Source organism: Belonocnema kinseyi, chromosome 3, assembly GCF_010883055.1.
Source record: "Belonocnema kinseyi isolate 2016_QV_RU_SX_M_011 chromosome 3, B_treatae_v1, whole genome shotgun sequence".
In the NCBI taxonomy this organism is placed as follows: domain Eukaryota; kingdom Metazoa; phylum Arthropoda; class Insecta; order Hymenoptera; family Cynipidae; genus Belonocnema; species Belonocnema kinseyi.
Window position 1 is genome coordinate 13,856,836 of NC_046659.1, and position 16,434 is coordinate 13,873,269.

General features: G+C 32.3%; 1 protein-coding gene across 2 annotated transcripts in view; it reads right to left on the reverse strand.

The window, feature by feature from the left end:
* Window positions 1–687: 687 nt before the first annotated feature.
* The window catches only part of LOC117168808 (baculoviral IAP repeat-containing protein 3-like), a 92,852-nt gene continuing 77,105 nt past the window's right edge, over window positions 688–16,434 (reverse strand). Inside the window, exon 3 of one of the 2 annotated variants that reach the window (XM_033354639.1) lies at window positions 688–2,155. In XM_033354639.1, coding sequence (XP_033210530.1) covers window positions 1,823–2,155 — 333 coding nt within the window. In that variant the 3' untranslated portion in view covers window positions 688–1,822. Of the gene's footprint in view, window positions 2,156–8,653; window positions 10,591–16,434 lie in introns of those variants that run through there. The other variant, XM_033354640.1, reaches the window with a different exon arrangement.

The window sequence follows — 16,434 nt, forward strand, 5'->3', positions numbered from 1 at the left end:
TAGGGAAAAGTTGAATGTTAATTAGTTTAAAGAACATGTATTAACAAAGAAAAGTGTATAGTAAACATGTAAGACATTCTAGGCCAAAAGGCTGAATCTCATTAAATAAATACATACAAGTTCAGAAATGCAAATGTTCCTTTCTGTAGGGAATATACATTTCATCGAAATTGTATAATTTATGTGCAATGAATGTCGTTTTCATTATTGCGTCTTTTTCTTCGAAATTTTTGAAAATTGTAAAAAGAAAATAGTGAAACTGCCCTCTTGAAGCTCAAATCCATTTCTTACATGCGTAGATGGTTTATATTGCAATCTGACCAAATTTAATAATTCTGTCAAAACTTATGTCTCAAGTGTAACTTTTTATTGACTTGTTTGTAGCGAAGCTTTTAGGATCTTATAATCTCCTATACAGATTTACCAAGTCATCCCTAAACCTTGGCAAAGGTTAATTACCTTCAGGTAAAGAAGTGTTCAATCACATATATCATTAAATACGTAAATAAGGAATGTACTTCGAAGAACTTTTTCTCTTTTCTGTTTGCAACCCTTCGAGTTTGCGGTACTTTAGACCCTCTTCAAAGGTAAGAAAAACGGCAAAATCATTCCTGTTTAAAAAAATATATACATGCTGAAAGTAATGAAATATTATTTAAGTTCAGGAATATTAAAACTGACAATGTAGCTAATAATATTTTGTTTATTGATACATACATTCTTTTTCGTGGAATAAAGATTCTGTGGACTTTTACGTAGAAAATGTTTTAGTTTTTATTTCAGGACTAAAAGTTTTGTATTCAAATATACCGTGATTTTTTTGCAACACGGAACGCTGATTTTTACTTCTGTTGCCTGCTAGAGGAGTTTAAAATAAGAAAATTATTACTTTTAAAAAGAATCCATGTACAATGTAAGTACACTTACAGCACGTTAAATTTTATACACGCAAAGTCGACTTTTGAGTTTTTAGAAATACTGGCATATAGAAGCGCTACGCGTAAGGAACCTTTACTTGGATCTACCTCCTACAAATCAACCCTGTATGAAAATTGTTAATTGTCCTTTTCGGTAACACTACTTATTATAATTTACACAATCAAAAATCGTTTTTATTTGGCAATTCTCATATTTGTCACATTATAAATATCGAGTAATCTCTTACCATTTCCTTTTTACATATTAAAATAGAATAAATTCTCGTTCCATGAAAACTGTTTTTAAACAAAAGAAAGCTCTCAACATGAAAAATTCTATTCTTTTGAAAGTGAATAATTCTTTGCTTATTAGAACCCGAAAAGACGCCGTAGGTGTTTACAAAATTGCATCGTTTTACAAATAAAAGTTCAGTGTAAAGGGGATAATTTTTCCATAGTTTATTCACTTAGTAACCAGAGAATAACCTTGAAAGGTTCTTTGATCCAGCGACTGTCATCGATAGATTCTTTTAAGGTTTTATTTTGATTGGATAACCTGCCATCTTCTTAAACTGTTGAATCTTATTTACCACGCGAATAAACTATAGAAACAATAAATCAAAATGATAAGATAAGAAAATTGTAGTTGCTAAAGTGCTTTAGATTAAAATTTGTGACTTTTAAGTAATCAACTTAATTTGGGGTTTTTCTACCTTTATGATTTAATTATATTGTTGAAGATTTTAAAAGGATTTTCTTCTGCTCTTCACTATCTTGTATCCCGAAACTGGTATTTGTAATGAGTCATGTCATAATATTGTTTTGTTCCTAAACAATTTTATACCAGCAGTTTAAAGCTCTCTTTTAGAAGAAGTTAGTTGGAAATTATTCAATGAAATATAGTACTAAGAAAAGAAAGCCCGAACAGTCATTGTAACAGGTTCTCGGCATACTGCACATGTTGTCATACCTGGAGCACATTTCACACAAGCCACCACGTGGCCACAGGGCAGAAATACTACGCCTAGTTCTTCATTGTAACAAATTTTACACATCCTCGCATCATCGACGCGTAAGATTTCTTGATTATTCATTACATATTTTTGACATTCTTCTTTAGGACGATTAGATTGATGTTTACTCGGCCCTGGACAACTTTCAAATAAATTCTGCCCTTTTTCTGTCGTGGATTGATTTACTTTTTTAATACAGCTCGGTAAATCCATTTGCATAGTCTCCTGAAAAAGATAATCATACATGAATATGACAAAAGGGGTTATCCACTAAGGCTTCGTGATGGCAAGAATAATTAAAATTCTTCTAGGGGTGTGCAAAATTTTTTAAAACCCGAACTGAGTAGCTTGTGCTTTTTTTGGGTTCAGATCGGCTCTGTAACTCAAATCAAAAACCTGATTAGACCTAAGAGTTTGGTTTAAAATTTTCCTAAAGCTTACGTTAGTTTGAAATTAGCATGAGGACGATTGTGAACCTAAACTATTTAAATTAGGCGAATACAGAACTAATCTACAACAAGTAAGCATTGCAGTTTAAACCTAATGTAGGAAATTTATTTACAAGGAAAAAATCACTTACTATCGGCGAGAAAACGGTAGGCATCTGCATTTTAAGTTTAACCACTCAGCCAAAAAATGCTAGTGCAATAAAAAAAATAGTCATATGAAAGCTAAAAGTGTTCTTCGTAAATGAGCTTGCAGACGTTTATGTAAAAAAATGTGCTTTGCAGGCTGAAAAATATTTAAAAAGTAAGGATTTTCATGTACATTTAAGAACAGTCAAGTTTAGAGCATTATTTCTTATACAATGGGCAATAGGAAAAATTTGAAAAAATTCATGAGTATGAGGAAAACTGTTGTGAACAAATTGTTGTTGAGAAATTTAAGAAATAATAAAAATTGTTGCTTAATAAGACTACCACATCCTTCCGGATGATTAACAATAATTACAGATCATATCCGTTTAACTTTGCAGTTTGAAACGCTTTAATATCTTTATTAAAACTGAACATAATTTAGTTGTACATTTTTGTACTTTTAAGCAACAATTTTTATTATTTCTCAAATTTATCAACTGTAATTTGTTCACAACAGTTTTCCTCATACTCATTAACTTTTTCAAAATTTTCCCATTGTCCTTTGTATAACAAATATTCATATAAACTTGACTGTTCTTAAATGTACTCGAAAATCCGTACTTTTTTTACATTTTTCAGTTTGCAAAGCACAAATTTTTTTTACATAAACGTCCTCAAGCTCATTTACGTAAAATACTTTTAGCTTTTATATGACTATTTTTTATGGCGCTACCCTTTTTTTTTGACTGAGTTGTTAAGCTTCAAAAGCAGGTGTCTACCATTTTCTCGCCGATAGTAGGTGGTCTTTCAGGAGAACTGGTTTTCATTATATTAAGCGTGTCGAATTTCGGATTGGTATCCCGATTCCCAGGGACATGCACGGCGCGTGCTAGCTTCAGAACGGCAAACAAAATGTTTAATAGCGTTCAAAAAATTATTAAAAATGTTTCACACCGGTTCCACTCTGGAAAAAACACATAAGTCGATCTTAACCCATCAGCTGCTGGCGGTACCGAATGATACCACGCGTTTTATCTCTTTTGAATTAGTTAAATCAGTTGAGTTTCAATTAGTTATTTGAACTATTAGTTATTTAATTAATTAGTTAAATTAGTAAATTAGCTAAATAGTTTTAGTTACTTAACGTAATATAGTTGATACATCCAAAAGGAGTTGAAAATCATGAGAAAAAAAAATTCCACAGCTGATGGGTTAATATTTTTATTTGTTAAAATTGTGATATTGCTTAAATATTAGATTTTATGCTTTTATGTCATTGTTTAAGGATAAATATTCGCATTGTAAGGATTAATTGTATTCTAAATGTACTTTGATTTGTAAAACGAAATTTTGATAAGCATATTTTACAGTATTATGTCAAGACCTAAGATGTCTAAGGTTAATTTAAAAATTACAGGGAGAAGAACAAAAAACGTATGGTTCTGACAAATTATTGATTGTAAACTACCTTCGGAAATTGTAAGCACAATTGGCACGAGCACTAATAAAAATCACTGCTGACTTTGAACCACGATATCTCGGTGAAAAAAAGAGATAGGATATTTAAAAAATAATGTTGGAAAGCTTAATTAATTCTAAGTCTAACGGTGTCTAATAGATATGTTTTTTACCCTTTGACAAGTTTAAAAAGCAATCAAGATTTTCTCAAATTTTATACCCCGACTTCAATCTTTAGCATGACCTAGAGAAATTTTTGCAAAAATCTGAAAAGCTTAAAATATTATCTTTAACTAAAGCAAAAAAAAGTTTAAAATCTTTATGGATCCCCGATATAATTTTTAAAATGTTCAATTGCATCTGAGTTGAGTTTTAGTCAACGATCACGGCTCTCGGCCGGTCTGTTGCTCGTCTCTGTCGTTGAGGCAGGACCGAATAGGCCACGCACAGAGATGGTGCTTGAGTGGGGTCACCTTATACTTTTGATACCGTTTATCAGTCATTTTAATTTTAAATTTTTGTAAATTTAAAAAAATATTGATTGAAATTTTTAATTATTTACAATTCTTAAAATCTAATATTCTCCCCGTATCAATAAATAAAATAATGTTCAACAGGTTTTTTTATTCCTAAAAATTTTTATTAATTAAAATGTTAATATTTGTAGAATTATAAATAATTACAAATTAAAATAAATAATTTGAAACATTTAAACAAGGAGACGAGCAACAGACCGGCGGAGAGGCATGATAGTTGACTCAGACACGATTGAACATTTCTAATAGTATTTCGGGAATCCATTAAGATTTTTAAGTTGTTTGGATTCAATTAAAGATAATATTTTAGGCTCTATGTCGTATAATTTACAGATTTTTAAAACCATTTTTCCAGGTTATGCTAAAAGATGAAGTCAAGGTATAAAATTTGATAAAATCTTGAATTTTCTTAAAACTTCTCACGTGCTGTGTTCTCTTAAAAATGTCTAAAATATATCTACTAAGCATCATTAGAAGTGGAACTTCATAAGCTTGCCAACCGTTTTTTTAAATGCCCTATCTATTTTTTTCACCGAGTTATCGTGTTTCAAAATCGGTAGTAATTTTAAAAAGTGCTCGCGCCAATCGTGCTGACAATTTCTGACAGTACTGCATGTTCGACAGAGTGTTAGACTACACTAAGAATTACGGAAAAAAATTACAGGGAAAAATTAGGTCACAAAATCTTGAAAAAGGACAATATTATGCAATCGAAAAGGTTATCAAAGTACGAGAAGCAATTTTTAATCGCTCTTTCATATTAAAAAGAATAATTTTTCAATCTGCAAAACTGTTCTTAAGCTGCAAAATAAAGTGCTTATTGCTTATTTCATTATATTGCTATTATAAGAAGTGCTAAAATAATCTAAACTGGTAAATAAATTCATGCAAGTTTCACCATCTTTTTAATACATTATTTTTCATTCTTATCCTTTCTAGGCCAAATTTCACAAAACATAAAAAGACTTTTGTATAAAACTGATAACATTAGAACTCTATTTGGAGTTGATAATAAACTTGACAAATTCGTTAAATTCAGGAAAGACAGACTAGATACTTTGAACCAATGTAATGTTTCATACAGAATATCTTGTCGTTGTGGAAAAGCTTACATTGGCCAATCGAAACGTCCAATATGAACACAACAGCATCAGCTTAGGTGAAAAATATCATAACACTATAAATCAACAATTAACGTGAGAACACCGAGCTGACTCTTAGTTTTATAAAATGGACTGAGGTAGAAGTTTTTCATATTGAATCTAATGGATATAAGCACAATTTTGCTGGAATGGTGTTTATTAAAAAAGGATGATGATGCGTTGCACTGTAATTCTTAATGCGTGCGTTCACAAAGTTCCTAAGATGAAGACGGGGCATACCGCTCCGTCTTCACTAAACAAATCTATTGGCTTTTAACACAATTTTACCAAGTACAGTTGGGCCTATCCCATCTGTGCATGTGCACAGTTAGGAGTATCTCGTCTGTGCACGTGGACTTGTAAGTGAAAAATATTATCGTATCTACTGATACGTGCATAGTTGGGAATGTCTCAACTGTGCACGTGCACAGTTGTGCCAGTGGCCAACAAGGTGCACAGTTGTACCGCTGGCCCTCGACGTGCACATTTGGGTGTCCCATTTGTGCACTTGCACAGTTAAGAGTCCCCTATCTACGCACGTGCATAGTTGTGCCAGTAAACAACAACGTGCACAGTTGTACCACTGGCCCTCGATATGCACAGTTGTACCCCTCACAAATTAAGACGGGCACAATTGGGAGTCTTCCTTCTGTGCACGTGAACCGTTCGTAGGGTACCATCTGTGCACGTCCACAATTTATGGTCTCCCATCAGCGCACGTGAACTGTGTCTACGGTACCATCCATGCAAGTATAATTTTCAACGGGCACAGCTAGGAGTCTCCCATCTGTGCCTGTCGACTTTTCGACGTGCACAGATGGGCCGGTGCACATTTACATAATTAACAGGTGTTAAGAATTCTGTAATTGATGATAGATGTTACGTCATGAAGACCGTAAAATACTTCCTTTTTTAATTAGGTTCCTCGTTTTAGTTCAGATTGAAGACCTCGCACAGGGAAGAAGAAAGAGTAGCCAATAATAATATGTGAAAGTAATTTATTATAAACAATTACAAAATAGAATTTATGTACAGCACGAAGTTGACGGAAGACGAGTTTAGTCCTTAGCCAGTACCTTAAAATAAAAGGATCAGATTTATTGCAGGCCAAGTAGTTTAAACAAACGGAATTTGAGAACTGACTATAAACATTGCTTACCAGTGATTTATTATAATTAAAAATATCTTAAGGTCCAGGTGGCCAGAATTGCCACTGTGACCTCTGCGTAGTGGTAGAGAGTAAGGGGTTGTAAATTAGACTGGATGTTTGAAAAGTAGGTTGATTCTTGGTTGTTGTTAATTTTGGGTGTAGGAGTAATCCAAAGGGGGAAATCCCAGACTCGGGTTTCCCAGTTCACAAAACTGTCAGAATAACTAATAATTGGCCCATGCTTGTACTTTCGGTTTTTATACGGCCTAATGCACGTCTCTGCATACTGGGACGGCGCTGTATACGCATACGTCACGAATATATACATAGATATACTATACGGCTTGCAACGTATATGCTACTACTTAAAATGTTCTGACTATATCTATTCTCATCAGCTTACAACTTGTTGGAACAATATTTGCTTTATATTTATTAAGAGTTTATTATTATAATCATGCAAATATATAAATATATAAATAAATATATTAAAATATATATAAGTCACGGGACGTAACACCTCCACCCTATGTCGAGCGCCGGGTGAAGCATCCAGGTGGGGCTTCAGAGTCTCACATAGTGCGAACGTCCGCGTTTGAACGTATGACAGAAGGATCGTCATAAATACAATATTAAAGAAATAGGCATAATTATTACATGTGTGTAAGTGTATATTTATAACAAGAACATACAGAACTGCGGATAATACAAAATTATATTTTAGTGTCTTAAAATGCAAAATTACATGTTATATATATATAGTTTCTATGTGGACGGTAACAATATGAAGCTGAATGTCCTCCCTCATAACATTTTGCACATGCGTTCGACCATTTGTGAAGTTTTATTTTATTTGTATAAACTTGAGCATCGGCAATTATATTGACATTTACATTAACATTAATTTCGATCTCTAACTCAGTATAATTTTTTTCGGAAAACATAAATTTTGCTGCTAATTCTTCTAACATATAGCGGTCAGCATTTTATCTCGCATCCTTTTTTTGCAGATGCAGGCTCTTCAAATTTTATATTATTTTGATGCATTATGCATTTTGCCGTAAACATGGTGGCAATTCGGCGTGGTGACCTAATGTCTTAATAATGAAAATAGGTTTCGGAAAATCATATACGATGCTTATTTCATTAAGGGTTTGTACGGCTAAAGATTTCGAGAGGTTTCTTTCCATTGCCATGTTATCTGTAAAAGAGAAATATCAATCTTTTGATTTGTTGATAACATGGCATGGTTAATTAATTTAAATTACATGGTATTATAGTAGATGATTTTTATTCGACCAGTAATTAAAGAAACTGTTTTAGTTTAGTTTATTATTTATTTTTATACAACATATCGTAGATATTAAAGTAAAATTTATTCACATATGCAGTGTTGCAACAATAAAATTGAATTCGTATTTACAAGGTATATTTAAAATATGAAAGTCGTATTTATCGATGATAGCATTACGTTAAGTTGCAAAATTTACAAAATTTTGGCACCAAATTCAAAATTTTTATTTTCAATGATCAAATATTAATATCTGGTTTGTCTTTTTTTCGAAAAAAAAAAACAAAAAAAAACCTCTATCGGAAAAAAACAGCTTTCGGATTTATTTTTTAAAAAGGATCATCCAATCTTACGTACACAATCATTAAACAGATACATATATGTATTTACAAGGTTAAATATTAACATGGTAAAATTGGATTAACATAGTATAGTATAAGTAACTAGTTATATAGAAGGAGAAAAAAAATTACACAGCTTCTTATTAGAAAAATCATTTTTTATTGACAATAGTAATTATTTTGCAAGTAACATTCTTCTAATAGTATAGAGAAACATAAGAAAAAACACGATTAAGAGTTTGTATAGGTAGGTATACGAAATTGCCTATTGAGGGCTACAAGAAATAAAACCGAATACGTGGTGTGATCCAGGATGGATTCTCTGCATAGAGGATTATTAAGCTGAGTCTAGGTGCCTAAAACAGTCAAAGTGGATCAGGTATAGGAATAGTTACCATGCAAATTAAAAAGTTCTCAACTATAAAATGTTTAATTTTTGAAAACGGCAAAATGTTTAAAAAAAAAGAAGTAGAGAGGTTTAGATTAAAATGAAAGAAAGAGCGGGAAAAGACTGGAGGGTCCATGAATTTGTAACTGTATGCGTGAGGGTTTCTAAAAGTTGTCTTAAAAGAGAGGTATATGAGTCAATAGTCTCTTCTAGATCTTTTGTTAGATTTTCAAAAGCATAGTAATTAAAATTGGCATTAAACTCGACTATTTCGTTAATTTCTTCGACCCTTGACATGATTTTCAAAAAAAAAAAAAATTATTTTTGGAGAGATCTTGTTAGGAGTAAGAAATAAATTATCTTTGTGTGGATAACGAGAATCATCTTGATTTTATTCGAATTATTTTAAATATGTTCCTAACTTTTCTAAAAATAGATCTTTTTTCAGTGAGAAGCTATTATTATTATATGTTTGATTATAAATTGACGGAATATTTTAAAGATAAGTAATTGATTTGACATTATTTTATGACTACTCGCATTAGAAACGTGAAATATTATAATTCGAACACGTCTAGATAAGATAAAAATGGATATTTTTCAGACAGGATTTCAATATCAATAATATCCTCAAGATAAATGTTTAATGAGTTAGAAAAAAGAGACTTGATGTACGAGGATGTCGCATCTGATGGGGTTACTAGGAATAATATCATTTCATACAATTTTGTTATAAAATTTGTTTGTTAATCGTCGTAAGTTTGCAATTTTTCTTGTTTTGATAGAGGTTCATTTGATGGTTGACGTGCTAGTTTTCCAAAAACTAATTCATATTGCGTACATTTTATACCTACGTGGACACTTGTGTTATAAGAAAACATGGCTAATTCAAGCCAATCATCCCATTCGGAAGTTTTTGAAACAAATTGTGTAAGATATTCTGCTAACACGTGGTGTGATCGTTCAAGAGACCCGTTTGATTGTGGATAAAATGCTGTTGTTTTAAGTTATTTAATTCTAAAACGTTTTGCTATTCTTTTCATTAAATTACTTAGAAAATTTGAACGTGGGTCCGTCAAAACTGTTTTTGGGGAACCATAAATACATATAAATTGTTGAACAAAACTATCAGCTACTGTTGGCGCTTTTGCGTCTGAAATTGCTAGAGCTAAAACATATTTTGTACAATTATCTTGGATGGTTAAGATATTTACGTTGCCTAATGTTGTTTGGGGAAGTTGGCCAACTATGTCCATTGAAATTTTTTCAAACGGTTCCCGGCGTCTACGTTATTATCATGTGATTTTTAGTTTTTACGCGAACTAATTTTTTAATTTAACACTGTAAGCACTGTTCTGAATATCAGTTTTCATATTCTCCCAATAATAATTCTGACGAATTCGACGAAAAGTTTTTGTAAATCCTTTATGACCTCCTAAAGCTGAAGAATGCGCCTCTTCAAGTAATTGAGTTCGCTTTTCCTTCGTCGGATATTGAACTATTCCCGTACATATAATAATTTGTGAAGCTTTGTGATACTACTAGATCGTAAATTCAGTCTCGCTTATATTGAATATAATGAAAGTATTGTAAGTTGAATACTGTTTAAAGTGTTTGACAAATTTTCTTCAAAATCAGCTTCAATCGGAAGAGCTAAATGATACTGCTGTCCTTTTCTTATTTCTTTAGCAAGTCCCTTCTCAAGTTGGTCGAACTTAGGTAAAATACCACGTTTTGACAAAGCTCTTGATCAATTATCCCGTGGAGAACCGTCAGCTGCAACAAAATAAGCGTAATTATCTTTGCGCATCGTTAATTGATCACGACATTCAAGACATTTTGTTGTAAATGTGTTTGTTCTTTTGATTGGATATATGAAGGAAGAGATTCTGGAGGGGGTTTATTATTTTTTAAATTATTTTCATTTGTCTCCTGAAAATTTTCGAGATTTTTCGCGTTTTTTCGTTTTGGAATAAGGTTTTCTGTTTCCGCAAGTTCTTGGGTATTTTCTTCGTCAACAAATTTTTCTTCATCTGAAAAACTTTGAAAATTTTCGTGTTTTAGAACCTCATCTTCTGCAGTTGAGAAATGATCTTCATCCACATTTTCTTTTTCTTCTTGTTATTTAGCAGGCTTTGCCTTGGATTTTTTAAAACTTTTCTTTTTTATAATTTGCTTTTCTGAATAATTATATCATTCCGTATCTGAATCAGATTCATTTTCAGGTTCAAAGTTTGTTTGCGTTTGCTGTTTTAAATTCAGAGACTCACCAGTAAGTGCCTCTTTTCTTGGTCTGCCTCTATTTTTCAAGGCTTGCGAGTTGCTTAGATTTGTGAGCACAGCTTTCTTGGGCCTAACTCGTGTCTTTTTGACAGCAGGCGATGCAGGTAAGTATTCCTCCTCACCGTCTTTATGTGACTTACCATGATTTTCAATTTTTTCATTAATTTGTGCTCGCTCTTTGTATTTTTTCTTTTGGCCTCTTGTAACCACAGTGTTCCAAGTTTGACAGAGAGGTTCGTTTTTCATTATAATTTTTGGAATTAAGAGTAAAAGTGAAAGGTAGAGAAGTTTCTGTATTGGACTATCAAAATTTTCATTTTGCATTTTATTTAGTGATTCTTCACTTATTAAATTATGTAGAAATTCCGGAATTTGTTCCTTCGAAGATTCACTGTTCAATTTGATATTTTCTTCGCAATCTGAATTTGTATGGTTCTCGAAGTTCGCGAATTTCATATAGTTGATAGGATTATATTCCTCAATTGTTGAGTTATTTACCAAAATTATATTAGTTTCTACTGTTTCATTGTTTCCCAGAAAGGGGTTTCTCGAAAGCGCACCCGCATTAACATTTGATTTACCTGCTTTATATACTACGTCATACTCATATTCGGCGAGTTTCAATCGCCAGCTTGATACTCGAGAGCAAGAATCTTTAGAATTTTTAAACCAAACAAGGGGCTTATGATCTGTAACGAGGATAAATTTACGTCCGTACAAATAAGGGCAAAAATATATTACAAAGTAGACTATCGGTAAAGCCTCTTTTTCATATATGTGATATTTGCGTTTAGTATCGATAAGTGATCTTGAGACATACGCAATTGGTTGGTCTTTACCGATTTTACCTTGCGAAAGTATTCCGCCTATGGCATAACCTGATGCAACTGTAGTTACAGTAAAAGGTTTTGAAAAATCAAGTCGTCTTAATAGTGGTTCCTGGCACAATTTATCCTTAAAAATATTAAACGCTTGTTGCTGTTTTTCAGTCCAATTAAATGATATGGCTGTTTTAAGGAGCTGATTTATTGGGGTTGCTATCTTAGCGAAATTTTCAATGAATCTACGGTAATATCCTGCTAAACCTAAAAATTGTTCTGTGTCGTAGGAATTCGCACTTGCCGCGTTGTAAATGAGAATTCGCATTTCGCAATCGACTTATGAGTTCATGTTTTTCTAAAGTATTTGCATAAATCACTAATGTCATCAAGATAAACAAAAAGTTCCGTTCCCTGAAATACCGTTAGAACTAAATCCATTAGTCGTTGAAAGGTTGCTGGTGCAGTTTTTAAACCAAAAGAAGGCATTCTATCAAGCTCATAATGTCCATAAGGGGTTGAGAATGCGGTTTTGTGTACATCTTTAGGATCCATTTTTATGTGATGGACACCAATTGCTAAATCAAAAACAGAAAAATAACGAGCGGCTCCTAACTGATCTAAAATATCATGAATATTTGGTAAAGGGTATCAATCACCAATTGTTTTTTCATTCAACTTCCTAAAACCAAGCACCATACGCCATTTATTTTTTCCTGGTGAGTCTTGGTTTTTTGGAACAATCCAGATTGGTGTATTATAAGGTGATTATGAAGGTTTTATCACATTGTTCTTTAATAAATCATTCACTTGGCGAATGATTTCTTCCTTGTGGACTGAAGGGAATCGGTATTGTCGCGAAAAAATAGGAAAATCATCTGTTGTTGGTATTGAGTGTTGAAGTATGTTTGTAGGTTCTAAGTATTCTCCCGGAATGTGGAAACAATCTGCAATTTTATTAATTAATTGGCCAACGTGCTCATATCCTTCCATATTTAAATTATCTAACCGTAGTAGTTTTTCGATAATTTCTACTCTTTCTTCACCCGTGATCTTGTAAAATTTGCAAGAATTGTTAGAATTTTTATCGGATTTCAAAAAACTATTCAATATTAAATTAGGTAGGTTTTCATAATGGTTATCGTTGGAAAAATTAGATTCGTTTACTGAATTATTGAAATCCCATTGTTTAAAATCTTGTAATTAAACACTGGGAATTGATATTTTAACGGGTTCTTCATTTATATTTGCATATTTGACATAGGCCTTGCCTCCACAATTTTTTACGATGGCTTAGCCCATAAAATTTTTTTCTCCAATTGTTAATTGAGGTATATAACCTTCAGCCTTTTCCGTATTTTTTATTTTAACATAATAATCAAAAATTGTTCGTGCCGGGATTGTGATAATGCCAGTTTGCTCAAAAGGATAAGTTGCATCATTAATTTCTGTACATTTATATGTATAATTTATATTTACTTTATTATTAAGGAAGAATCTAGAGCCCAAGACACCATTTTCATCTACTAGTACATCATTAGGAATTATATTTAATATATTTAAAAATCCAAGTATCACAACCTTAATTTCACCTAGAGTATAAACAGGTAAATCATTCATTCCTGTTAATCTCAATACCTCATTTTTATTTATTTTTAGCCCGGGATCGATCGCACTTTTTTAAATAAGATTTCGACCAGCACCAGTGTCGATCATCATACGTCCCGGGTTTTTAAGACCATCGGCAGATATCATGATCGAAGGAATTATATTATTCCTACTGAGATGTATTTTGATATCGTTTTCCTTATTTGTAATTTCGATAGGTGCTTTAGTTAATGAGTCGGCGCCTTCCTCTCAGAACCCATTGGGAGAACAGCGTTGGAGTTTTCCCGGTTCTGCGTATAATTTTGAGAGCTTTGTGGTCCGTTTCGTTTTTTAAATACCTATTCTTTTTATAACAATCACTAGCAATATGACCAGGGTTATTACAAAAATTGCAAATAATTTTAGATTCTTGGGTCGGATATTTATGAGTGCTGATTATTTGCATTTTCAAAATTGTTTCCTTTTCGATTTTTTCCAGGCTCAAAATTCTGATTCTGTATAGGTCTAAAAATTTTGATTTTGCTTTAATGTAAAATGTCGATTTTGCCCGAATTTAAAATTTTGATTTTACCTGTTTGCGAAATTTTGATTCTGCTAATATCCAAAGTTTTGTTTTTTCGGGTACCGAAATTTTGGTTTGTTTTAGGTCTGAAATTTTTGAATTTTGTTCTGATTTAAAGTTTTGATTCCGTCGTTCTGAATAATCTGGATTGTGTGCAGAATCCCATTTATTATAATTATTAAAGTTTCCTTGAGGCACACTTCGTCAAAATTGGGTTTGAATTGAACGATTTTAGGATATCTGTTTTCAAAAGATCTCGAGATAATAACATCTTTCGGTCATATGCCCTAGTCTTCCACAAATTAAACATGATATTATAATGTCCTGAGCAACATTAAATTTATTATTTTTTGTAATAACTCGTAGATCTGATTCTTCTTCTAAAGATTTATTTGCCTTATTTTTTCATGATTCTGAACAGGCATTCAACTTTCTTTCAATTTCGCGAGCCTCGTTGATAAGAGTTTTAAAAGTTTCACCTAAATTATCTTTTAATCTTATTTCGATTTCCGAACATAATCCCCTTTTAACACATTTATTAACATCATCTTCTAAAATTTGCTTTAAATGTACATCTGTGGCACCATCATTGCCTAATTTATGGGCGTCCTCTATCCTATCAGCTAATTCTTTTATTCGCACAGCGTATAATATAACGTTTTCTTTAACCCACATAAATATATTACCAAGTTCTCCTTGCAGTTGGTATATGCTTTTTGCGGGAGCATAAACCTTTTTCAATTTTTGAATTAATTCATCTAAGGTTCGAAAAGTGTTTCCAAATATGCATTTTTGAGCTAAAGGAATGTTACTTTCATCAAAAATAGGGATTATTTCAAGCGTGTCGCGAAGGGAAACTTGCTGATTGGTTGGTAATGTCATATTTATTGATTTCGACGAGTCTTCGTCAATTGCTACGTCGTCACTATCGTGCTCGCTTATGATCGATTCGCGATTAAAATTCTGAAATGAGGCCTCTTTCTGTAATTCCCTATTATTTTGTTGGGAAAGCGTAGAACTTAACAATGATTTTACATTTGTGTGGTAATCTATGACATCTTCTAATGTTAAAGTTTTATTTCGGTCTAAAGAACCACTAATTAAACTCAAATTTGTGTTAGCTAAGGTAATACTTCCAGAGCAATCAAGAGCACTATTTTCGGATATATCACAACCTTATTTAATTCTTTATTTATTTTTATTGAATTTTTCTTATCAAGCCCGTCCGCATAGAAATCTACCTCCTGAGCTAATTGCGGATTTTGTTTTGCCAAATTTCTAGTTATATTTTGTCGAACACTTCCTAAATCTATACGTTTTTTATTCGGTATTTGTTATAATTTCGCACATGTTAAAAAGCAATAATAAATGTATAATGTAAATTACCTGTCTTCGGTCAAATTCTTTGTGCTCAAAAAATGTTTATAAGAAGAATTTATTTTTAATCAATCTTATATTAGCTCTCTTTTATTTTGGACTCCCGGCCGATGCACCATAAAAAGGTTGTATGTTACGTCATGAAGACCATCAAATACTTTTTTTTTAAATTAGGTTCCTCGTTTTAGTTGAGATTGAAGATCTCGTACAGGGAGGAAGAAAGAGTAGCCTATAATAATATGAGAAAGTAATTTATTATAAACAATTACAAAATAGAATTTATTCACAGTACGAAGTTGACGGAAGGCGAGTTTAGTCCTTGGCCAGTACCTTAAAATAAAATTATCAGATTTATTGTAGGCCAAGGAGTTTAAACAAGCGGAATTTTAGAACTGATTATAAACATTGCTTGCCAGTGATTTATTATAATTGAAAATATATTAATGTCTAGGTTGCCAGAATTGCCACTGTGATCTCTGCGTAGTGGTAGAGAGTACGGGGATGCAAATTAGACTTGATGTTCCAAAAGTAAGTTGATTCTTGGTTGTTCTTATTTTTGGGTGTAGGAGCAATCTAAAGGGGGAAATCCCAGACTCGGGTTTCCCAGTGCACAACACTGCAACAAGGGTACACACACCAATACACGACGAATTCCGGTTTGAGATACTGGACTAGACAGCCCATGCTGGTACTTTCGGTTTTTATAGGGCCTAATGCACGTCTCTGCAAATGGGACTTTGCTGTATAAGCATACGTCACAAATATATATATATATACTATACAGCTTAAAACCTCTTCAATATATCTATAGATGCGTTCTCCAGTCTCCAACGTGCTGAGTGTATCTATTTTCTATATGCTACTACTTACAATGTTCTGACTATATCTATTCTCGTCAGCTTACAACTTGTTGACACAATTTTTGCTCTATATTTATTAAGAGTTTATTATCATAATAATGTAAACATATAA